This window comes from Micropterus salmoides, unplaced genomic scaffold (genome assembly GCF_014851395.1).
Source record: "Micropterus salmoides isolate LMB-PRFRI ecotype aquatic unplaced genomic scaffold, ASM1485139v1 Ms_hic_scaffold_16, whole genome shotgun sequence".
NCBI classification, from domain to species: domain Eukaryota; kingdom Metazoa; phylum Chordata; class Actinopteri; order Centrarchiformes; family Centrarchidae; genus Micropterus; species Micropterus salmoides.
In genome coordinates this window covers 24,114,451-24,139,621 of record NW_024040707.1, presented here as the reverse complement: position 1 = coordinate 24,139,621, position 25,171 = coordinate 24,114,451, and the positions used below count along the sequence as shown (strand labels likewise).

General features: G+C 39.2%; 1 protein-coding gene across 1 annotated transcript; it reads left to right on the top strand.

Moving 5' to 3' along the window:
- The first annotated feature begins 1,375 nt into the window (after window positions 1–1,375).
- On the top strand, window positions 1,376–25,171 carry xpc (xeroderma pigmentosum, complementation group C). Its single transcript, XM_038723175.1, has 14 exons — window positions 1,376–1,659; window positions 7,449–7,739; window positions 7,889–7,985; window positions 9,297–9,381; window positions 10,943–11,100; window positions 11,266–11,386; window positions 11,513–11,602; window positions 13,324–14,190; window positions 15,282–15,442; window positions 18,282–18,363; window positions 22,956–23,087; window positions 23,306–23,475; window positions 24,161–24,254; window positions 24,428–25,171. The coding sequence occupies exons 1-14, from the start codon at window positions 1,554–1,556 to the stop codon at window positions 24,758–24,760; spliced, it is 2,787 nt and encodes a 928-aa protein (XP_038579103.1). The 5' UTR covers window positions 1,376–1,553; the 3' UTR covers window positions 24,761–25,171.

Here is a 25,171-nt window from a genome sequence, read left to right as displayed (position 1 = left end):
TAAGCATTTAGTGGCGTGTTTACAAACTGGCTCAATACAGGAGGAGCCCGTCCATGTAAAATTTTACTATTTTTATAACAAAAACAGAGATCTGTATTTGTAATCAAGTTTTCCAAACTTAAAAGGTTACATTTTTTTAAAACATGACAATGATGATAGTAAAACGGATTTCCTATCAAGTACTTTAAGAGTTTTTTTTATATAGGGAGAGTAGTGGTTTGAGAGAAGTGTTGCTTGCTTGTGAGCAGGTCGCATGATCATTATAGCGGCCCTTGTTGACATGCAACTATGGACATATCTAAAATTTGCCAGGTAGAACTTAATGTGATTACAAACCTTCTTGATGTGCAAAACTGGCATTAAATTATTTTGTAAAAATTAAAAGCTTTGGATCAGCTCTTCCTTCAGTCTCTTTGCTAGCAGAGTGTTGGGAGTTTAGAAAGGGTGAGAGCAGGCTTAATACAGTAGGTATAGTGTTTTAAATTCTGTTAAGACATGCAGAGGAGCTTAAACTTAATGAAAGAAAAATAGGGCGTTCTGTCTGCTGGCCATCTATCCCTCGCTGGTTGTTGCCTGAGGCTGATGCAGACATATCTATTAAACACTTAATAAAGGAAGGAAGAGAAGGAAATGTTGCAAATCATGTACAGGAGCACATTAGTAATGATTGGAATAGCTACATAGATATTTATACAGATGGATCTAGAGACCCTGAGAGTAGGAAAGCAGGCTTTGGTTTGAATGTTCCCCATATTCATTTCAGAAAGTGTCATAGACTGCCTGATGGTCTGTCAATCTTTACAGCAGAGCTGGTAGCAATACTATGGGCTTAGTGGTGGCTGGAAGAAAGTGCAGACTGGAGTGCCGTAGCATCATCAAGGAAAGACTGACTCAACAACTGGAGTACGAGTGGATTAAAAACACCAGAGTTAGGAAGTTCTATGACATCAAACCATTAAATAACCCTGGAAATACAATGATCTTGCCTTTGGATGGATCAGATTAAGTTGGCCAGATTAAGGCTGGGACGGGTTGGCAAGTAGACTGTTTCTGGTGTGGAAACACAGTGTCAAGACTTTACAGGAGTCTGTCAAACATATCATCATTCACTGTCTGAGATATGCAGAAGAAAGGAGACTGTTATTCATGGGTTTAAACGATTTGGGAGTTGAACTATTATATTTAAAAACTCTGATGGGTGATGATCCAAATCAAAAAGAAAGAACACTGGAATTAGTTCACTTCTTGAAATCTGCGGGCCTATTGGAAAATACAGGTCAGGAGGAGCCTTAATGTAGGCTAGACTGTCTTTATCACCAGTGGGAGGCAGCAATGCAACAGTGCCTAGTCTGAAGAAGACGGAGCGGACGTGACGTCAGAGTTCAGGTTGCAAAACAACTTGGGTACAGTTTGTTGTGTAGTAAAAGCTGCAGAGTGAAATGTTGGAAAATTACTATGAACCTGCCTTTAGACAACATTATGCAGAGAGCTGAGGGAATTCTGCCTGTCTAGTTTTGCCTAAAACATTTTACGGAAGGAAAGACAGCATTGGCATGGCAAAGCGGAGAGAGGCTGCAGAGACCAAAACAAAGAAACCGAAGCAAGCGATGAAGGCAAAAACCAGCGGAGCAAGACCAAGAGCGAAGAAGAAAGCTGCAGGTATGAAAACTCAGAAAGGATGCATCACGCTGATCTATCCCGCTATTCACTGATACATGTAACCTCTCGTGCTTCCAGTTTGCTGCAAAGGGTGTGTGAAGTTTGCCTCCAAATAAATGAGTGGGAAAACCACATTTAGCTTACTTGTAAATTAGTGTTAATCTGTGTGGAAATAACTTAGATTGCAAAATAAGGAGGGTCAGTTTGCTGGTTCAACAGGGGAGGTGTCTGTGTGTCTATGCAACCCTGAGCTCAACACTGAGAATCCAACGGCGTCTTCTGAATCAGTTTCATCCCCTGTTGGAGTTCAGTAAAGTTGGAAATATATTCACAGATTCGAACTTCCGGGATCAATAACTCGTAAGCGAAACGTGTTTAAAATACAAACGACGCCTCTTTACTATCGTAGTTAAGTAGACAACGAGCTACAAGTCTGTAGCATTTTTCGATAGGGCACAAATATTCAATAACTTCACTCTGAGAGAATGAAGTGTTTGGACATTAATGATCTACTGCTGGTTATAAAACGGGTAGCTCAAATCAAGCAATCTGATTGGTTCATAGCAGTGATATAATGAGAATATATAACGGGTATGACGTCGAATTCCTTCGCACAGATCCGTATCACTCCGCGACAAACAGAGTTCAAGTTATAATCTGAGCTTCGTGGGGGTCTCACGCCCCATTTACACCTGGTATGAAAATGGGATCTGATAAAGATCGCATTTCAGATGCAATTCCGCACTTTATGGTAGGTATAATATTAAAGTGTTATTATTTTACGCACTGCTGGCCGACCGCACACAAGAGCAAGCATATTATAAGTTACCAAAGTCAATCTACTGACGCTGGACAGTTTTTAGTGGCTGCACAATAAACGGCAACGTGCATAAATAAATAGTTCTAGTAATTTTAGCCTTTGATGTGTGTTGCTTAAAAGCCCACCAGCAGCTTGGTGGAACTACTTTTGTATTCATAAATGATATACGCTCATTCTCAGACAGTGAAGGGGGCTGCCGAAGAACGCCCCTTCACTGTGATATAATAAGGGTATACCACGGCCTGTCGTGAGCTATTGCTTAATTATACTACAACACTTAGTTTGGAGAAAAAAGGCTTTTGCATAATTTTTAATATTAAAAAACGTCACTGTTTTAAGCTGGAGGGGAGAGCGGGGTGAGTTGAACCAATTTTTACTTGAGGTGTCTAAAGTGAGGACATGACAGCAGGCTCTGGGTCTCTGGATAATCCGTAATTCGTTTGTAATTCAAAAACGAAAATACAGTTTTTCTGTTTTTGATTTCAAAACCAAAAAACGTTTTTGGTGTCAGAATCAAAAAACTAAAAACTAATTAAAAGCGGCCATTTGTTTGGGTTTTGCAGTTCATTTTATCGTTATTCGTTTTTGAACAAAGAATGAAGAGAGTCTGTGAACTTCGGTCAATTTGTTTTTCACAGAGCCCTGTAAAGAGAGAGTCCCCCCAAAATGCTTGACCATCACGTGGATCATGGAGACCGCTGATAGTTCCTGGAAGTCCTAGGCAGGCAATTGAAAATGAGCGAGAGAAACAACAAAACAGCGATTTTAAGCATAATTTATAAAATAAATGCATTGATTTACAATATTTGCACAGCACAGTGAGACGTGTATGTAGTTACATCACTATCTTTTTTAAAAAAGGAGGACATATATTATTGACAATAACAGCTAGAATCACCTACCTTGTTGACATTGGAAAGTGCTTTTCTCTTGAAAACATGTTTAAAATTCAGATCAGATTTACTTTTCTAACATTCCTTTTTAGTAATCCCATGTTACCAGGGTTAATTGGTCTTAATGACTAATGTAATCTTTATGACTTCAGATAGAACAGACAGGTGACTGTCAATGATTGTCGTGTATTAATTTAATAAATCTCCAATAAACTTAGAAAACAGCATGTTAAGTGGTTTGTGCCTCTGAACTGTCTTACAACAGTCTGCAGCGAAGTTTATTGTGCTGTGTGGAGATGCTGCTGCAGTTGGTCAGAAAAAGGAGTACGAATGTTTGGTTTCCCAGCTGACATGGAGATGAGGAAAAAATGGTTAACTCAGTTCAACAGGAGCAACCTTACAATCACTAAAGAGGCTAACAACAAAAAATATGAGGTACTTTTTCCACAAAGAAAGAACACATCACTGGCTTTATGTTTGGTTTATTAAAAACATCACTGCAGATCATCTTCAGGCTCCACTGAACCCCCTGTTATTCTTGTGCTGAGAGAGGGAGAACAAGAGAAAGGGTTAGACAAACCTACACATCTGTAAAGATTCATCCAGGTCATGGTTATCCAAGAAAAGTTGAATTGGGAGCATCTGGACGTTTCAGAAGAAGTCCAATGTAATTAGAGTAAACATATCCAGTAATAATTGAGTGTTCACCAATATGGTGCTTTCAGCCACTGTGATGTATTAATGTGAGTAAATAAACCCACAGTTGTTGTGTGGAAAATAAGCTCATAAGCTAAGAAGGGATGCAGACACAGAGAGAAGGGAAAGAAATGGTATATTAAAATAGGCATTTACAATCGTGTTGTTTTCTATCGCATTTTCTATTACAGCTCTGCTGCGCTGTTGGCATTTGATCACTGCTACCAGAGGAAGCTAATCACTGAGTCTGAAGGGTGTGCAGAACTTCACCTGCCTTCCAGCTGCACTTTTAATGGTGCTATTACTGTTAAAAACTCTCAGCTTAAACAATCTACTGTTACCTCTTAAATGTTAAAACAAAACACTTCCAAAACAAATCTGTGGAGTTGTATACTTTTCTATTTTTGAGACATTTAATTTGCCAGTGAAATATAAAGTATTATGTTACTGAATTAGGTTAAATATTTTTCATGCAGCCTCCTCATTAGTTATGTAATAATAATAATAATAATCTTTATTTGTAGAGCACTTTTCAAAAACAAGTTACAAAGTGCTTTAACAAGTGTAAAGACAATAATACCCAAGAAACAATAATACAAAAACAATGTAAGAACATATATGCGAAACCTGGGCACCATTGGCTTTAAAGTCTTTTACTGCCTTTCTTGGGTTTAATTCTGGTTGATGAACCACCAGGGAAGGCAGTGCTCTGCTCTTTTCATACCTGTGTACATTAAAATAAAAGTGAAGTTGAGTCATTTAGTTTTTCTCCCTGGTAGTCATCTCAGGACCTCCCAGATTTATACCTGGAGGATGTGAGCCTGTGCAGGGTTTGAGGACTGATGATAGTAGCAAGGCAATCACCTACCATCACTCTCTGTTCAAATAAATGCTGGACTGTCAGGACAAAGGAGCACACCACTCCTACATCCAGCACAATAAAAGGGCCCTGTTTTGGAGTTTTAGATCATGAAAGATGGTAAACCACAGCTTGGAATTGTGGCTCTGCTTTTGTGCATAACAATATTGAAATACATGGGTGACCTGTGCTAGACACAGCTCCAACCTGTCCACTTTACCTGGGTCACCCACCTTTAGTACCAATCACCAGCACCCTCTTTACAGACAACATCTCACATAATCTAATACTTGAGGCTTTCAACTTTAAAAGAAAATAATTGCTTCTAATGCATCTAAAAGTCTCATTTTGTATTCTTCTTTTGTGCATTGGATGTATTAAAAGGAATTAGAGACAAAACTTGAGTATTGGGGGGAAATCTGTTGTTTACTTGGTCATCCTATCTGTTTCTTGGAGGCTGAATGTAATATGCGATGGTAAATGGATCGAGTTAATGTTCCTGATCATTTGGTGGGTTATGTGTTTGAAATCTCAGGGAACCCTGCCTCTCCAGTAGCGGGCACACACCTGGAGACAAATGCCTCTTTAAGAGTTGATATTCACGTAGCACTCAGGATCTGTCTTGATGCATTGTGTTGCAGTGTGATCAGGGAGCATGTTAGGATTTCCTGCCAGTCCAGCATTTATTCGGAGAAAGATGATGATAGGTGAAACTATCATCAGTCCTCAAAGCCTGCACAGGCTCACATCACCGGTCTTGGGACTCAATTTCACTTTTATTTTACTTTACACAGGTTTGAACAGCGCATAGCTTTCCCTGATGGCTCATTAAACAGAATTAAATCCAAGAAAGGCAGTAAAAGACTTGAAAGCCCCAGAGCTAGAGGAGCTGCTTTTTTACTCACAGTAATGCTCACCAGGTTTCACAAAGAAGTAGGCCTACATAACTAATGAGAACTACAGGCTGCATATAAAAATATTTAATCTTCTTAACTAACATAATAAGTATATAACACTGGAGAAAATTGCAAAGGAAAATAAAAAGTATACAACTCCACAGATTTGTTTTGGAAGTGTTTTGTTTTGACACTGAATGGGTAACAATAGATTGTGGAAGATGAGAGTTTTAACAGTAATGGCACCATTAAAAGAGCAGCTGGGAGGCAGGTGAAGTTCTGCAAACCGTTCAGACTCAGTGATCAGTTTCCTCTGGTAGCAGTGCAGCCTTCTCTTTGATAGAAACACAAGTCAAAAGGTCAGAACCTTGTTGCCTGTTGGCACCACAGAAGGGGGGAGAGTGACCTCTGCTGGTTGAGCTCCCACATAGCAAGAAGGCCTATAAATATGCTGTGAAACTAAAATATGAATAAAATAATAGAAACTTTACTTCACTTGTCTTAATTTGAAGTCACAGGTCACCAATGGTCTTACAAACGTTTAGTTCTCCCTAACAGTGGGGGTAATTATTTTATTAATTTTAATATATATAAATAAGTCCGTAAATACCAAATATATACAAGTGAAAAATAAAAATATTAATTTATTCAAAATAATTCCATAATTGAATCAACATTTTATTTAAACTGAAAAAAATGGAATACTTAATTTTAGTTTGAATACATGGTTGTATTTTTCAAATTAACAAAACATTTGGCCCTAAAGTACCTTCTTAACTTACAATAAGTATATTTGTCAGAGGAACGCTGTCAGTAGAGTAAGGATGTCAATAGAACAAGTTTAAGCTAGGTTAGCCATTGCTGGTAGACAGCAAAGATATCTATGCTAAGATGCTACACAGTGCTAAGTACTATTTTGCCTGAATGTACAAGCATACAGAGGTCACCAGTACATTCTGTTTTCTATCTATCTATATACTTGTTTTTGTGGAAAATTGTTTCTCTAAAGCATGCACCATACAATGCATATGTACACATGCATTCTTTCTTTAAATATGCCTTGGGTCATACATCATACACATGCTGGCCTGTCTGCCTCTCTCCTTCTGTATCAGTCTCTCAGCTCTTGTCACAGTTTTAAATGCATTATTGGGATTACTGTACTATTCAGAAAACACACAGGAAGGGTTATCAATATAAAATGCAGGGCAGAAGCTGATAGAGGCAAGGTGGTCTATGATGGTGATCTTGTTTGTTTAGGGTGAGTATACTTCTATTTTGCATGAATGTAGTTAAGATTCTTTGATGCTAAATACAGCAGCTTTAAATTAGAAGGATATCAACTATATAAGGCAAGAAAAAGTGAGAATTAGAAGACTGAAAACCAACCTGTATCCTACTCAGGCTGCATTTCTGTAGGGGAGTACAAAGCACTTTATGAGGTTTGCCGCACAGCCACCCATTCACGGACCCCCTCACGCGCTGATGCTACCACGCAGGTCTTGTCTCCTGTGATAAGCCCTTTGATCCACTATACCTCCTGAGCCACAGCCTTAATCGTTACTTAAACACAGCAGCTTAAAACCTTTTATTTCTGTCTGTCCTTCCATGTAATGGCATCACAGAGGAAGAGGAAACGCTTGAGAGGAAGGTCAAACCCAAACCATGTAGGTCCACAAAACGAGCAGCAGGGAACACCACTTCCACCACATCCACACCCACCCTTGCTGTCAAAACCAGTAAATACTTCCAGTCGTCACTGAAGAAGGAGGAGACTGACATTGACAGTGAAGACGACTTTGACATGGTGACCTCAGAAGCACCTGAGGCCGCAGTGAATGCTGAGAAAACCGAGAAAGAACAAGAGGAGGAGGAGGACAGTGAGGAAGATGCGGATGATTGGGAGGAAGTGGAAGGTGAGTCAGGGATCAACAAAAAAACAGTGTCCAACTATTTTTAATTTTACATATACAGGTGAGAATATTATTTTCACAAGAGGTGTGGCATGTTAGGAGTAAAGTGGGAAACAAAAACGACAAAATGATTGAGTGTGTCTGTTGATCAGAGCTGGCTGAGCAGATGGGTCCAGTTGAGCTACCAGAACCTGTCCTGCCCTCTCAGCCAGTTGAGATAGAGATTGAGACTCAAGAAGTCAGGAAAAGGTAAGTGAATCAAAGTGCATGTGTATATACTGAATATACATGTGTATTGTTACTTGTTTATATTTACAAAATAATTGTAATGTAATGTTACTGTTACCATATAGGAATTTAGGCCGGGTTCACACCTTAAGGTCTGGTTCATAAATCGAACCAATGCGAAGATAATCATTGTTTCAATTTTCCAAATGATATGGTTTGCTTTCACAAAGCAAAAACTCAAGTGGTCCAGAAATTGCAAACAAAAGCCATGTGTCTGAAATGGTGTTTGATCATTGCTCATGCAGTCGCAGGTAAAAAAACAAACCCCTCCAAATAATTACATACTACAGTACTTTGATGTACTGTTGATGCAGTTTTTTAAACTTTCACGTGACACTGCTTATTAGTTTGCTGGAATCCGTTCTCCTTCATTTTATCGCTGAATATTTATAATGCCTCAGTGTTCTTCTGCACCTTTTTCGTAATTGAGAAACGTTCTCCTCAGCCCAAATAATCAGGATGCATCTAAATACTTTGTGAGTCCAGGTTTATCCCTGGCTAGTTGACATTTTAGTTGCAAAAGCACTACTAGTTCACCAGTCACCAAAACAGGAAGAGAAAACGTTTAACCAACGAAATGACACAGAATAGTACACTTCTTGTTTTGTGTTTCAAATCCTGTTCACACCAGAAATGAACCACCAAGGAGGTACATTTTTGGGCTCTTGTGTGTTTTGTTATGTCCTGAGTTCGGTTCAGCCAGACTCAGACCGCTGTCAAGTGAATTTATGAACTTGACCTTTATGTATGAACCCGCCCTAAAAGACCGTATAAGAAGAGATCAGAATATGAGCACATAACAATAATAACTGTTTTAATTTGATTTATTGTAATAAGTTTTAGTCTCAGAGCTTCCACTGGATACATTCAGGGAGAAGTATTATGTTTATGTCCTTTTTGTTCAAGTAAAATTTAATCTTAAATATTGTTCCACTTAAATTGTCTACTTGTGATGTTTATCGTCATGCACCAATATACCAAGGCAAACGCCTTGTATGTGAAAACCTACTTAGTAATTCTGATAAACATCTGCAGTCTTTAAAAGAAAACATTCTTCGGGCAGTCTTAGGTTAAGATTTTTATAAGCCTTTATTTAGTCAGGCTTCGAAGATACCTTTTCTTCATCTTCTGCCATAGAGTGCCTGAAGAACATTTTCTTTAACCAGACTTTGCATTTTCAAAACCATCTTAAGGCTCTGTGGACTTGCTCCATGGGAAACGATTTGTGTGCGAGTATACACTATTTCTTAATTTTGTTTTCTCATGGGCCAGGAAAAAGAGGCAGGCAGAGTTTGAGACATACTTGAAGCGGATGTTGAACCGATACAAGAAGGACCAGCTGATAAACACACACAAGGTGAAAACACACGTATTGTAGCCACCTGTGGCCTGCACTATGAAGGGAGTTCAACCTACACTGGAGTTAAACGGTACTACGACAGTGGATAAGATGTTGGTTAGTTTAGTCGGTGTTAACTTACTTGGAGTTGGTGCGCTTTCGCATAAAAGGGGTGTGTTCGGCCGTGCAGGCAGAGTTTCTTCGCAATGGCGCATGCTCCGTATTTCTCCAGAAGAATGCACGTTGATAGTGTCAGGATATGATGAATGTAAAGACAAGTTAACGGCTAAATCTAATATCGCGGCGGCCGACAAAGCCAGGGAGTCTTGTTGGCATCGCATTGGAGTAAATTCCCAGTGTTCTTATAGTAGTTCAAATCTCTATTGTATGTATTCTATGGGTCCTTCTTTTATGCGTACCTAATATGATTAAGATGTAAAGGTACAACTGCACATAAGGTCCATTGTAATAGAAAAAAATGGAGCCAGCGGAGAGGGGTAGTCCTAATAATCCGAGAGAAAATTTAATCTCCAAGATTAATCAATCCATCCATCGTCAACCGCTTATCCTGCGTACAGGGTTGCGAGGGGCTGGAGCCAATCCCAGCCGACATCGGGCGAAAGGCGGGGTACACTCTGGACAGGTCGCCAGTCCATTGCAGGGCATCTGCAAGATTAATCTACAAGTAAAAAACTTGAATATTCTCTGACATTAAAGTCACTCATTTATGAGAGAACCTTCACTTTGCAAGGCTGCAACATCAAACACACACTGCCACTATGCATGCATTGGAAAGTTTTATATTAAACTTAGCAGTTAGCAGTGAGGAAATACTCACGTTTAGCCCACAATCACTATCATGCACATTAGAGAGTTTGCCCGAGTGATTTACGATTTTGTGTGACATTAATTTCAGTCTCCTTGTAAATTTCACACTTGAATCTAGGATTTTTTTCTCGGTTATTAACCTCCACCCTGGCTCCGTATTTTTTGGACACATAAAATAAAAATCTAAATATGTGAAAACAATTAGGGGAACTCAATTATAGACTACAGATGGGCTACATCTAAGGAACTGTCCCGTTAATTAATTAAGATTCCTCTCTAAAATCTCCTAGGCTATCTGAATGTAATGCTGTTGTGTTCAGAACTTCATTGCAACAGTGAAACAAATCAGGATGAAATCTAAACATATTTTATCAAGTGTGTGTATTAATATCCTACTTCTCATCATTAACACTGAGTACAGATGTGGTGTGTGGTCCACGTGCAGGGTAACCTCGAGATAACCACGAACAAAACCTGCTCGGAGCAGTTTAGAGATGCAGCGTAAATTGCCATGGCAACAGACCTCGGGTAACACCTATCCACTTTTCGTAGTACGTGTTAACCGGGAAGTTACACCTGACGTCACAGAGTTACTCCTGGATAGACTGAAGTTACCTGGATAAGCCAGTTACCCCGCTTCATAGTACAGGCCACTGCTCTTCTTATTGATGTAATTCTGTGTCTGATTTTTACGTCATCACAGTGGGATTTTGGTCATTACAAACTTCTGATCACAGAACTTCTATCACAGGTCCACCTCATGTGCCTGATAGCCAATGGGATGTTCCGCAACCAACTGTGCAGTGAACCACTCCTGCTGGCCATAACTCTGTCGCTGCTGCCCCCCCACTTCAGTATGGTTGCCAAGGAACATATTGACCAAAACTACCTCTCCAGACTGCTTAAATGGTGTGTGCTTATGAAATATGAAAAACGACGTGTAGTGGAACCTGAAATCTTTCATGTCAGAATGTGTAAAAAAAAAAAGTGCAAGTCATCAACTTGACCTTATCAGTTATTATTGACTTGGTGTAACTTCTATTTCCATTTAATCCCCCCCCTCTTCCCTTCCAGGTTTAGAGAAACGTTCACTCTCAACCCCAGTCTTTCCTGTGAAGAGTGTCCGGACCCCTGTGCTCTGCTGGAGAGGCGGCTGGGCAATCTGTCAGCCAGAGACCACCAGGAGATGACTCATGTTGGTATTTTGGCACAAGACCTATCCATTTAATGAAGTGAAATACAGCCTTTGAGTGAACATTCAAAGGTAGAGTTAACTGAATAAATAATTAAGCTCTTGTGTGTTTTGTTGTGTTCCCTGCAGCTGTTCCTGTTGGTCCTGAGGTCTCTGCATCTCTTCAGCCGATTGGTTCTTTCTTTGCAGCCGATACCTTTCAAACTCCCATTAGCCAAGGTACTTGGCCCTTTAGTGGATGCTGATGTTATCACAACAGACTTAGCAGCAAACTTAGTCAAGGGCTGCAGTTAATGTACAGAGAATTCTGTCCTTAGCCCTTCTACTTAAGAGAAGAATGATGAACTAAAAATCATAAGAAAACACTTTTTCATTGTTTTCATTGAGGTTTTTTGGATGTTTGAAATCTCCTAAAGCCTACTGGGACCAGCTTTTTAAAAAAAATTTAAATTATGTATTTATTTGTCACTGGGAGGGGTGTAGAAAAAAATGGGGGAGGGGTGGGGGGTCGATATCAGGAGACAACAGCAAACATGAGAAAACTACAGCGGGTGAATGAAGAAGAGAAACAGTCCTGCAAAATACATAAACAACAGAGCACAGCCGTGAGAAGGGAAATAATAACACTTAATTAAAATAAATTACTAATTAGTATACATGTAGAATGATGAACCTACAAGTTGACAACAATGGACAACCTAAATTTGTGTGTGTGTGTCTGTACGTGTATGTGTGTGGATGTGGGTGTATGTGTGCCTGACAGACACAGAAACCCTGTCTGGGACTGCATGCTAGGATGACTGAACAGGAGGTTAAAAAACTAACTGAAGACGTGCCGAGTCCATGCGTGATTTTAACAGCCGCTCAACTTCGGCTGCGGTCTCAGGCATGTTCGTCACTGTTGCAAGTTTATCACCACAAGCTTGGCTTTCCGTAGGTTTCATCTTCTGGTATCATTTAACACTTCTCTGTACATTTTTATTTCACATCACTTGTCACTGATCGATCGCTGCGTTCCATCAAATCAATTAAAGGCTTTTGTGGCCAATCAGCTGATTTTACTCAAAGAGCCTCCGGCTGCAGCTGCTTCAGGTGTAGTTTGATTGGCTCTCCTCTGTTTGAGTCTGTCTGAGTCTTAAGTGTAGTTAAGTAACTTGTTTAAACAGAGTGCTTTCTCGTTTTATACTTGGAAGTTTGTGACTCACCAATAAAGAAAAACACTCGCGGAGGTCTTTCAATGAGGGTGAACTAATTAGGATGAGGAGGATGTGATACAGTTTCTACAATACTTTTATGTAACAGTTATTTGAAAAAAGAAATAAAATACATCACCTTGCTTGTCCATAACAACAATAAAAATAATAACAGGCTACTAATCAACTACTATGGCCTAATAGGTGACATTTTATGCAAAGTATCGAATGAAGTACTCTATTGGTATTGGTATCACTTTAAGGCTACTGGTTTTGGCACTGGTATCATAAAATTTTAAATAATACCCTACCCCAGTTTGCATGAGTCTCACAAGACAGCTTTTAACTTGACAAGAAATCTCGTCACATCCCCTAATTTACATTATTCATTAACTTACTTTTAGATGTCTCTTGACTGCTTATCCCGTACTTTTAGCTGTGTTTATCCAATACTTTTAGCTTACTAGAGATTACACACCTGGAGAAGCCACACAGCACTGTGAGGATCATTTTCTTTGACTTCTCCAGTGCTTTTGACACTGTCCAGCCTTTCACTTTCTTATCCTCTGACTTTTACTTTGACTCGGCAACGAGCCACCTCCAGAAGTTCTTCGATGACTCCTCCATTGTCTGCTGTATCACAGTCAGTTATCAAAGCTCATCTGTGGAAAGACAAAACACCCTAGTTATTCTGCAAAACATGTAAATTATATACACATAATCTAAATATCTCTGTCCTTTCTCCAGGGCAAAGGAGTTACAACATCTGCTGATGTCCTGGGAAAGAGCCACACAAGCCATGGAACCTCCAAGAGCAGCCCCCCTGAGTCGAAGGTCTCTCCTGGTACGAAGAGACCAGCAGGAGGGTTGAAGATCAAAGGAGACAGTGGAGGAAAGAAAGCAAAGAGAAAAGTAATAAAGGAGGACGATGAGGAGGAAGAGAAGAAGGCTATAACATCAGGAGGGCAGAGGCCAAAGAACTCAAAACGCCGCAGCATTGCTTCAAAAGTTAACTACAAGGAGGAGAGCAACAGTGAAGGGGAAATGGAGGAGCAGGGGCTTTCTGATGACATGGAATTGCAGTTAACAAGTGAAGAGGACAGTGAAGATTCAGATAGTTGGGCTAAATCTACAAAGAAGAAGATGGGGAACAGGAACAGCAAAGCCAAAGTGGCCTACAGCAAGAAAACCACAGCTTCAAAGAGAACAGATAAAAAACAGGTAAAGGAGGAGGAATGCGAGTGGCAAGACGATCATGACGACGCAGAAAGAACAACAAGCAATGGAACAAAGCATAGGAGTGGGAAAAAGAAGGGTGAGCATGGAGCGGACGAGTGGTTGGAGGTGTTTCTGGAAAAAAACTCTTCCTGGGTTTGCGTGGATGTGGAGCATGGTGTCGGAATGCCTCATCTCTGCTCCCAGAATGCAACAGTGCCAGTGACATATGTGGTGTCGTTGGACGGAGACGGGTTCATTAAGGACCTGGGAAAGAAGTATGACCCCACCTGGATGACATCGTCCAGGAAGAGACGAGTGGATGAAGACTGGTGGGAGGAAACGCTTGAGCCGTTCCTGGCGCCCGAGGACGAGAGGGACATAATGGAGGACAAGGAGGTGAGACTGAAAAAAGACGGGTCCATTTGTTTTTTACACATACATACTAGACTGTTGGCTCTGGTGCTTCATGTTAACAGAATATTAAGTTAAAATTTTAAGTGACAGTAGACGACTAATAACCAAGATTATTGTCTTACCAATGAATTACTGTTTTTTGTGTATTTATTTGTAGGACACTAGTAAAGTTTTATGAGGTATGATACAAAAATAGAACACTGGTTTTGCCTATTTACAACTGAGAACAGTTAAGCTAAAAATCAGTGAACAGCAAATGAATAAAAATAGACCCAGATAATTTAAACCGGTCATGTTAAACTCTTTGGCTTTTTCCCTCTCCTTTATTGTGTTATATATATTTTTTGTGCTTGTGATAAGTTTGCAAAGTGAAAAAGCACAAAGTCCATCCCAACTGCCTGAAAACAACTCGATTGTAGTCCAGCCTTTACTTTCATAACCATACATAATCTGTATCACTTTGCAACCAACACATCATTCACAACATCATATGCTCGTCTAGCGGCTTTTGAAGGCACGCCGTCAAAAACGCTGATGGAGCAACACACTGAGCTGCAGCACACGCAGTGATTCTCATTATTGTGTAAGTAGTAAATGATATAGGGGTTGGTTATGGAGAAGAGGATAAGATGCAAGACGTCTTTGGTGTGAGAGACCTGTGACACATGCAACATATCCATGTCCCTGAGCACGATTCTTAACCCCTAGTTACTCCAGATGCATGCCCTCTGCCCTGACATTGGCAGCAATTGTAAGTCGCTTTGGCTAAAATCATCAGCCTAATGAGTAAATGTAAAGTAAGATGAGTCAGGTATACATATTAATGACGGTGAGGGAAAAGGACTTCCAAAGCAGCTCATTCAAAGCATGAAAAGATTTGATCTCCGTCTACTGCAAGTAAAAATTGTGAATCAGTAATTTTAAGTAAAATACATAAAAGATAAAAAGGTTCCCTCTTTGCCACCGAGGAGCTTCTCATTTTTCTCACAACTGGTTAAACAGACACACACACACAGCATACTTACCGATACCAACCATTTTCTCTCTGTGTTTTCCCCATGTTGGCCACCCAGCTTCAAAACAAGCTGCTGAACAAACCGATGCCAATCTCAGTAGGCGAGTATAAGAACCACCCGCTCTATGCCTTAAAGAGACACCTGCTGAAATACGAAGCTATCTACCCTTCATCAGCCACTGTACTGGGATACTGCAGAGGCGAGCCAGTGTACTCCAGGTCAGTAGTAAAAAAAACCAGCCATGAATATATTGTAAGTAAACCTACTACCCTCAACACCCATTTGAAAAAGATCTGCATGATATATCCTAAAATGTACGTTGGTTGTGTTTTCTTACATGATTATGGCCCTTAAAAATAAGTATAGTTTGATGAACATACAATATTTATATGTGAGAGGAATAATAATCATGTAAGAAAACATAAACAAAATATAGGACAGCTAGATTTACACAATAAATGTTGCTGTGCTATATAAAGAAATTATTAAACAACAATAAAACAGCAACCACCATCAGTTGCTTAATCACAAAGAAGGTGATGAGCTGAGTAAACACAAAAGTATACACAAACATCATACAACAGCAGGTATGCAATGGCCGGATTTGCAAAATATCTTTACTACTCACTCCATGTGTACTGTAAAGAGATGGGGAGCATGTTGAAATACTATATTATTATTATGCCGTCTTTATAGCAGGGGTAGCATATTCTGATAGAATAATAATTATTTTCTTTTTGATATTGCTGACGATCAGCCACTGTCTCGACGGCATGCCCAACAGCAAGGTTGCACAGATTTATGGGCGTGGAAACAGACCACGCTTGTAGCACATCTCGATAGGTAGCATAAATCGACAGAACACTGGCTCTGAGCTCCGGTAGACTGCGGACTACTGGACTGTTTCTCTTTTTTAATAATCTGTCTCTCTTTTTTAATAGTCATATCAGCTGTTATAAACGGCAATGCAGATATATCTGCAAACAACTTATATCAGCCGATAATATCTGCAAAACGATAAATCGGTCGTAATCTAGTACTTTAAACTGAATGTGAAAACTGTGGGGTGATCTTATTTTGGATTGTGTTGTTAATTCAGTTGAATCTCCTCCTCGTACTTTGTCTTGATTTAGGAGAATGTCAACATCAACTCGTAGATTCAGGGCTGTGCAGAGACCTTTGGAAGGGCAGGTGCTCAAAGGACAAAAAGAGCACATCGAACAAGGATTTAAATAGGGCTGTTCTCAAAATATCTATACAGAATTATATTGTTGTGTATTCCTTGCTGATATGCGTATACAGATGCTTCTGTATCGATACATCTGCAAAGGCAGTTTTGAAAAAGAAACACAGGGAATTCCCAGCTCTACCTTTTTAAAACACTGTAGGCTGACATGACCGCTACGAGAAAATAAGCAGGAGACGCTCACAGAGACTGCTGAATAACAAGAGCTGCAGGTAGATACCAGATTCAACAAAGTGTGGGTTTAACATGAGAAGGAAACATTAACGGGGGAAAGGATGAGGGTGGCCATGGCAGGGGTAAGAGTGAGACAGAAAAATCTAAAGACAGAGGTGTGTCTGTGTGTTGTTTGCTTGGGTGTCTACAGTATGCAATATTGTAATAATGATTTTATATATTGTATTGTGAATCTGAGATATATTTGGATTTTTATTGACTATATGTCTAATCATAAATCTAAATAAATAAACTAGCATCAATCTTTGACCTTAACATTTCATACCCTTTTCTGTAATGTAATCGGGCCCTTTCTTCTTCAGGAATATTATTTATTTTACATTTACACTAACATTTTTATATGTATATCCAGTTATTGAGTTTATGTAGTAGTTTTGCTGTTGTAAACACTCTTGCTGTTAAAATGAAAATCTCTTCCAATACTGTTGGAAGAGATTTTGGGATGTCTGGTGATCTCCTTTTATCAGTTCACTCATCAGCGCGAATAAAGGAGTGGGCAGCATTTGTTGAACGTGTGTGTTTTGAAGTCTCAGTTTTATGGCTTCTGACCACTCTCGTGTGGGTTACATGACCTTTTTGTCCTCCTTGAAAGTGTCGCCAAGTGACACCTTTACAGCAAGAGTAGCCAGGAATGTTCCCAGAATAAACATTTTAAGTTTGGTATTTCTGCTTGACTCTAAGCAGGGGTTTGGCCTGGTGACAAAGATATACACACACATAATTAAATAATTAATAAAGACGATAAAGGACTAAGTTCAAACTCCTTTTTTAAAGCAAAATCTGACTGGTACAACATGGTATCCAGATGCTCATACTGCATACCAGGCTGCTGGGCAGGACCGGGTAAAAAAAAAAAAAGCAGCATCTGAGGCAGTAAGCGCATTGCATTACACAATCATCAACTTACAGGTTACAAAATTTATTGTAGCTACAGTATCTCTCAAAAGTGAGTAAACCCCTCACATCTTTGCAAATATTTGACTATATCTTTTCATGTGACAACACTGAAGAAATGACTGAATGATTAATGCTAATATGTTTAAAAATAAATAGCTACACACAGTATATCATGCTTAAGAACTCCTCCTGCTTCCTGACATAATGTAAATAATTAAACTAACAGTGTATGAACAGTGTGCATTTAACTAGTCATGGTAGTTGGTTCAGCCTGATAAGGAGAGACCAAACTATGCACACACACAAAAAGACACAATACTTTTTATTTGGCGGAAAAAACAGCGTCTTAAATGATAATGAGAGAGGAGAGAGTGGGGGTTTTTTCTGTTGGATACTTTAAAAATCTAGCAGTTTCTTGCTAGTTTCTCAAACTTACCTACCCTACCTTTAAACTGCCACGTGCTGTAAGATGTAGTGATTAGCTTGCTGTGAATTACATCTGCTGTTGACTGTTATTTGTTCACACCTAGAATGAAAATGCATCTTACAACCAATATATGTCTGCATTGGGCTCAAGCCATGAGCAAAGCCTTAAATTCTTCAGGCAAATGAGAATATTTGTATGATAGATAAAATATTTCTCATTATTTTGAATATCAGTAAATCTTCTTTCTTCTTAGGGATTGTGTGCACACCCTCCATTCCAGAGACACATGGCTGAAAGAAGCACGAACTGTCAGACTAGGAGAGGAGCCATACAAGGTGAGAGACACTACTTCTCTCAAATCTTATTATATTTTGTCTTTTTTTCTCTTACATATATCAGTTCTCTTCTTTCAGTTTGTGGCTGTTTGTTTACTTTTCTGTTATTTCTGTTACTTTTCTATTCCTCTCATCAACACATCACTGATGATCGTACAACCACTAAACACACCATTTTAACAGAGCTTACAACCACCTTTCTTCCATCATAGATTCCTTCCTAATATTAAAGTGAATGAGGTCTGGTTGATTAGTTCTGTGAGGAAACATTCCTTGGTGTAGATACTGACTTTTTATATTTTTTTAAATGCAACTAATGACATGCAGCTTTGCCTTCTAATGTTTAGCTGTTATATTCTCTCTCACGAATGTAACAGATAGAGTGGCCTCAATGGATTGGCCTTAAGTTACTGTATTTTTCGGCTGATTATATAAAGCAGGGCACAGTTAGTATTGTATCTGGATCTAAAACTTGACTGCATGACTTGCATGATTAAAAAAACTTTTTGGAAGTCGTGTAAAGCCAGCCACACATTACATGAAGTTAAATTTGTAGTTTTGCAAAGCTAAGTTCTTAAGTTGAAGAATGATTTAATGTGAGTGTGGGTTGATATGAGTTGTCAACATAGCTGCTGAAGTCGTAGGAACAATTTTTTATTATGACAGTGATATTTTGCTGCATATGTGCATATGTAGACTGTAAGACTTTGGGGAGCAATGACGTTATTAAATCTCAGTCGGTCTTAATTAGATTATTGAACTGATGGTAATGACAAGGTTGCTGGCAACAAGAACCATAACTGAGTAACTACAGTATTACAGAGCTACTACGGGGGTGGAGTAGGGGGGGATGGGGTGTAGACAAACAAAAAGTGCTCTGTTGCTAGCAAGTCTATTTTGTTATATTTCGATTGCCCGTATTGTTAAGATTGATAAAAAATTAAGTCCCCTTATGCTAGGGTGGTGAGGCATGCATTTTTTTCCGTCTTTCTGGGTTAGAAAGAAAATGTTTGAGAACATTACAAGAGAACAGAACAAGTTAGATACATACATTGCTGATGTGAAACGTACAAATTGTGCTTTAAAAGAAAACACAGAAAGTTATCTTAGTATTTCCATTTGTATACAGTCGCAGGAATACGTTTGTGAACCCTTTGGTGTTACCTGGATTTCTGCATAAATTGGTCATAAAATGTGATCTGATCTTCTTTTTGAGAAAATCAGATTGACAAACACAGTCTGCTTAAACTAATACCACACAAACAATTATATGTTATGTTTTTATTGAACACACCGTGTAAACATTCATTGTGCATGATGGAAAAAGTAGGTGAACCCCTTGGCAGGGAACATGGAGTCAGGAGTCAGCCAACCTGGAGTCCAATCAATGAGACGAAATTGGGTGTGTTGGTTAGAGCTGCCCTGCCCTATAAAAAAAACACATCAATTCTAATTTTGCTATTCTCTTGAAGCATTGCCTGATGTGAACCATGCCACGAACAAAAGCTCTCAGAAGACCTAAGATGAAGAATTGTTGGCTTGCATGAAGCTGGAAAGGGTTACAGAAGTATATTTGGTGTTCATCAGTCAACGGTAAGACAAATTATTTATAAATGGAGAAAGTTCAGCACTCTTGCTACTCTTCCTGGGAGTGACAGCCCTGCAAAGATGACTGCATGAGCGCAGCGCAGAATGCTCAATGAGGTTAAGAAGAATCCTGAAATCTCTGGAACATGGAAACATCTCTATTGACGACTCTACGATATGTAACAAAACTACAAGAATGGAGTTCATAAGAGGACATGGTGGTGGGGGAATCATGGTTTAGGGCTGCTTCGCTGCCTCAGGGCTTGGAGGAGTTACTATCATCGATGAAAAAATTTATTCCAAAGATTATCAAAAATTTTTGCAGGAGAAGGTAAGGCCATCTGTCCGCCAATTGAAGCTCAACAGAAGATGGGTGATGTAACAGGACAACGACCCAAAGCACAGAAGTAAATCAAAAACAGAAATTTGCTTTCTGGAGTGGCCCAGTCGGAGTCCTGACCTCAACCCCATTGAGATGCTGTGCCATGACATCAGGAGAGCAATTTACACCAGACGTTCCAAGAATATTGCTGAACTGAAACAAATTTGTAAAGAGAAATGGTCCAAAATTCCTCCTGAACATTGTTAGATAATATTTAACCCAAGCGTTAGCGCTTTGTTTCAATAGTTGAAGTAATTTAGAGTTTATCCATGGTAAATGCCAGCCTTTGACTTTAATTGTTCTCTCAGGAACATGTTTATCAATTACAGTTTTTACCTCAGTATGGAAGAAATTCCATGCCTCATCAACAAGTGACATTAATTAAAGCCTCAACTCTAGTGGGTTCTTTAATTAGCTGAGTGAGGCTTACCCTGCCTAAAAGATTTCTATCACCTGACGAAGACCGATCCAACCAGTTACAAATAAAGTCTCCCAATATGATCAGATTCGTTGGGTCTGTTAAGTGAATTAATAGTAGCCAAAATACAGTTTAAGGAATCAGTGGGCGCAGAGGGAGGTCTGTAAATATTTCCAAAAGTAAGCCGTTTGTTTTAATGAAAGATGATGTTATTGAAAAGACACTCAAAATTAGTTGGTGCAACATTAGCAGAGACGCACTTATTAGATTTGTATTAACATAAGAAGCCACACCTCCCCCTCTTAATGTCCTATCAGCTCTGTATAAAACATAATTATCAATTCCTACCTCATCATTAGTGATTTTGTTACAAAGCCACGACTCTGATATACTCCAGTTGCTCCAGAGGCGTGAAACCTCTGACACATATATAGCTTTGGATAAAAGTGTCAGCTAAATGACTAATTGTTGTGATTATTATTATTGTAATCAAAGGTTCACATACCCTGCACTGTGAATGGTAACATGGTGTGTTCAATAAAAACATGAAAACATATAATTGTTTGTCTGGCATTAGTTTAAGCAGACTGTATTTGTCGATTGTTGACTTAGATGAAGATCAGATCACATTGGATCATTACACCAATTGATGCAGAAATCCAGGTAATTCCAAAGGGTTCATATACTTTTTCCTTTGTACAGTAGAGAGAATTTGTGTTTGCCCCCCTTCCTGATTTCTTATTGTATTTGCATGTTTGTCACAAATTGAAATATTAGACAAAAATGACACAAGTAAACACAATGCAGTTTTAAAATTAAGGTTTTTATTATTAAGGGGGAAAAAAACAAACCTACATGTCCCTGTGTGGAAAAAGTGATTGCCCCCCTGTTAAAAAATAAATCACATCTTTGGAAAGCTGAGTTCAGTTTCTCTAACCACACCCAGGCCTGATTACTGCCACACCTGTTCTCAATCAAGGAATCACTTAAACAGGGCCTGCCTGACAAAGTGAGTAGACCAAAAGAATCTCAAAAGCTAGATATCATGCTGTGAGCCAAATAAATTCAGGAACAAATGAGAAACAGAGTAATTGAGATTTAGGTCACAAAGAATCCCACAACAACATCCAAAGAACTGCAGGCTTCACTTGCCTCACTTAAGATCAGTGTTCATGACTCCACCATAAGAAAGAGACTGGGCAAAAATGAGAGTTCCAAGACAAAAACCACTGCTGACCAAAAGGAACATAAAAGCTCATCTCGGGTTTGCCAGAAAACATCTTGATGATCCCCAAGACTTTTGGGAAAATACTCTGTGGACTGACGAGACAAAAGTTGAACTTTTTTGGAAGGTGTGTCCCATTACATCTGGTGTAAAATTAACAACATTTCAGAAAGGGAACATCATACCGACAGTAAAATATGGTGGTGGTAGTGTGAAGGTCTGGGGCTGTTTTGCTGCTTCGGGACCTGGAAGACTTGCTGTGGTAAATGGAACCATGAATTCTGCTGTCTACCAAAAAATCCTGAAGGAAGGCGCCAGCTGTCTCAAGCTGAAGCGCACGTGGGTTCTGCTGCAGGACAATGATCCAAAACACACCAGCAAGTCCATGTCTGAATGGCTTGAGAAAAACAAAATGAAGACTTTGGAGTTGTCAAAGTCCTGACCTGAATCTCATTGGGATGTTGTGGTATGACCTTTAAAAAAAGTGGTCATGGCTCGAAAACCCTCCAGTGTGGCTGAATTACAACAATTCTGCAAAAATGAGTGGGTTATAATTCCTCCACAGCACTGTAAAAGACTCATAGCCAGTTCTGGCAAACACTTGATTGCAGTTGCTGCTCAGGGTGGCCCAGCCAGATATTGGGTTTAGGGTGCAATCATTTTTTCACACAGGGCCATGTGTTTACTCGTGTTGTCTTTGTCTAATATTTCAATTTGTTTGATGATCTGAAACATTTCAGTGTGACAAACATGCAAAAAGAATAAGAAATTAGGAAAGGGCCAAACACTTTTTCATGTCTATACTGACATGGATGTGGGTTTTATGCTTTTAGATGTCCAGACTCTGTAGTAACAGTAATATATTAAAACTATTCAGTGGTATGACTCAAACCAGTATGTTTGGTAGTTGAATGGTCTGAACTAAGTACATAATGAGACAATGTACTGTATATAATCATGCCTCTGCATCACTCTTTCAGAAAGTGAAGGGTTTCTCTAATCGTTCACGTAAAGCCAGGATGATGTCTGAGCTGAAGGATGAAAATGACCTGCCTCTGTTTGGAGAATGGCAGACTGAAGAGTACCAGCCGCCTATAGCTGTGGATGGGAAGGTATCCGTCTTTGTGGACTTTAATGATAACTGTGAGGAAAGAGTCACTGAGGCAAATATAAAAATATAGCTGAAAAAATGAATGCATATTTTATGAACAACCAAGAATTTCAGAAGAAAATATTTGCTTATAAATGAAGAAAGCAGAGGTGAAAAATGACAAGATCCCAAAGCTCAACATTTTACAACAGTGTTGTTTATATGTTTGTTCCCTTTTAGGTTCCTCGTAATGATTACGGTAACGTCTACTTGTTTAAGCCCTGTATGTTACCGGTGGGCTGTGTTCACCTCAGGCTGCCCAACCTGCACCGCACGGCCAGGAAGCTGAACATTGACGCCGCCCCTGCGGTCACAGGCTTTGACTTCCATGGAGGATACTCGCATGCTGTGTAAGACAAAACTGAGAAACTGAGACAGGAGCGATTAAACACCAGGAAGTAGGGGAATGTGATCAGTACAGGAGCATGGCAATGATTTTACTCAACTGTAATCATTGTCTATGAATACTTTTTTTCCTCTTTCTATTGTTGGCGTTTGTAACAGTTGCTTTTATCTGATGTTTTTGTGAGAAGAAATATCAGTTGGTAGCATGTTGGTTTTTGATATTTGCACTCGCATACTCACAGTACACCTGTATCTGTCTCCAAATCCCTTATCTATGGGGTTGTTATTTTAAAATATATTTTTAGTTTTCAAAGCTTGTTTTACAAGTTTAGCTGAATTGATCTCAGTGAACATGTTTTCATGTCATTCATTTGTTTTGATTCCCACATATTGTAAAAACTGCTGCACAGTTACAGCTCATTTAATATATTTTTTGTTAGTTCTGTTGCCTACTCAGTAAGTTTACTTTTTTATTCTTTTACTCTTTGTTGTCTCACGTAAAACTTCTCCATTGTGGACATTTGCAAAGTATTATATATGAATACTTAATATTTTTATATTTGACAACCCAAAGTCTGCACATTGTAAAAAGTACTCACTGGATGTTAATAGTTTCTTCTGCTACTAAAGAAAGAAAGAAAGAAAGAAAACAAATACATTATTTTATGTTTGTGTGTGTGTGTGTTTCAGGACTGACGGTTACATTGTGTGTGAGGAGCATGAGGAGATTCTCAGAGCAGCCTGGGTAGAAGAACAAGAGCTTCAGAAACAGAAGGAGAAAGAGGTGTGGTTGACTGACTTTGTTCTTTTGTTTTTTTTATTTTAAACTCATTTGAGAATTTTTGAATAGAAGCTTATAACTTTCTATGATATTTTTCAGTATGAGAAGAACCAGTTAATTAAAGCCTGTTCGGCACCAACACACCACATATCCATTTCTTCTCTTCCACTTTCCAGAAAAGAGAAAAGAGGACTATCTCCAACTGGGCTCTGCTGGTGAAGGGGCTCCTGATCAGAGAAAAGCTTAAACAGCGCTACGGCAAGAAGAACGAGGGACTGGTGAGCCTTGCGCACAGAGAGAAGGGTGCTGGACTTTCATCTGATGAGGAGGCGGTTGAGTGTGGAAGTCCAGGAGCTAAGACTGCATCTGAAACTCTGGCGGTGTCCTGGCCCCAGAATAGACAAGCAGAGGAGGGTGGAGGGAACATCAGCGAACTGAAGAGGAAAACAATGACAAAACGAGAAAAGAGAGGACAAGAGAAACATTTGTTCCCTTTTGAGAAAGTGTGATGTCAGAGACACAAAAATTAAGATCGATTATCCCTTGCTCTCAAAAAAGCACTTGGATGTCTGCTCCTCACGTTCTTTAGAAGTGTTCACACAACATACCTTCAAGCAGGATAAAGTATGTCTTGTCCGAAACAAATCTGAAATACATTTTTGCAAGGTTGGTCAACACTGGAACATTTAGCTATAACACTATAAAAAGCGAAAGGAGAGGAATGTTTTGTTGTGAAATGATCTGTAGATTTATCTGTTTCTTATAGTGGTGATAAAACATAGATTAAACCTGCTTTGTCTCCATTACTGTATATATTTCTATTAGCTCATATGTTCTATTGGTAGCTTTTTGTATGAAAGTATAAAAGACAGTACATGCCAAGATGCCAGTGGAATAAAACATGTTTAGTGACTATCAAA

Excerpts from the sequence above, each read along its gene's own strand:
- xpc (XM_038723175.1), top strand. The coding sequence starts at position 1,554 with ATGGCAAAGCGGAGAGAGGCTGCAGAGACCAAAACAAAGAAACCGAAG. Across the intron at positions 1,660-7,448 it reads AGCGAAGAAGAAAGCTGCAG|AGGAAGAGGAAACGCTTGAG; the intron begins GTATGAAAACTC and ends ATGGCATCACAG. Across the intron at positions 11,603-13,323 it reads TCAAACTCCCATTAGCCAAG|GGCAAAGGAGTTACAACATC; the intron begins GTACTTGGCCCT and ends TCCTTTCTCCAG.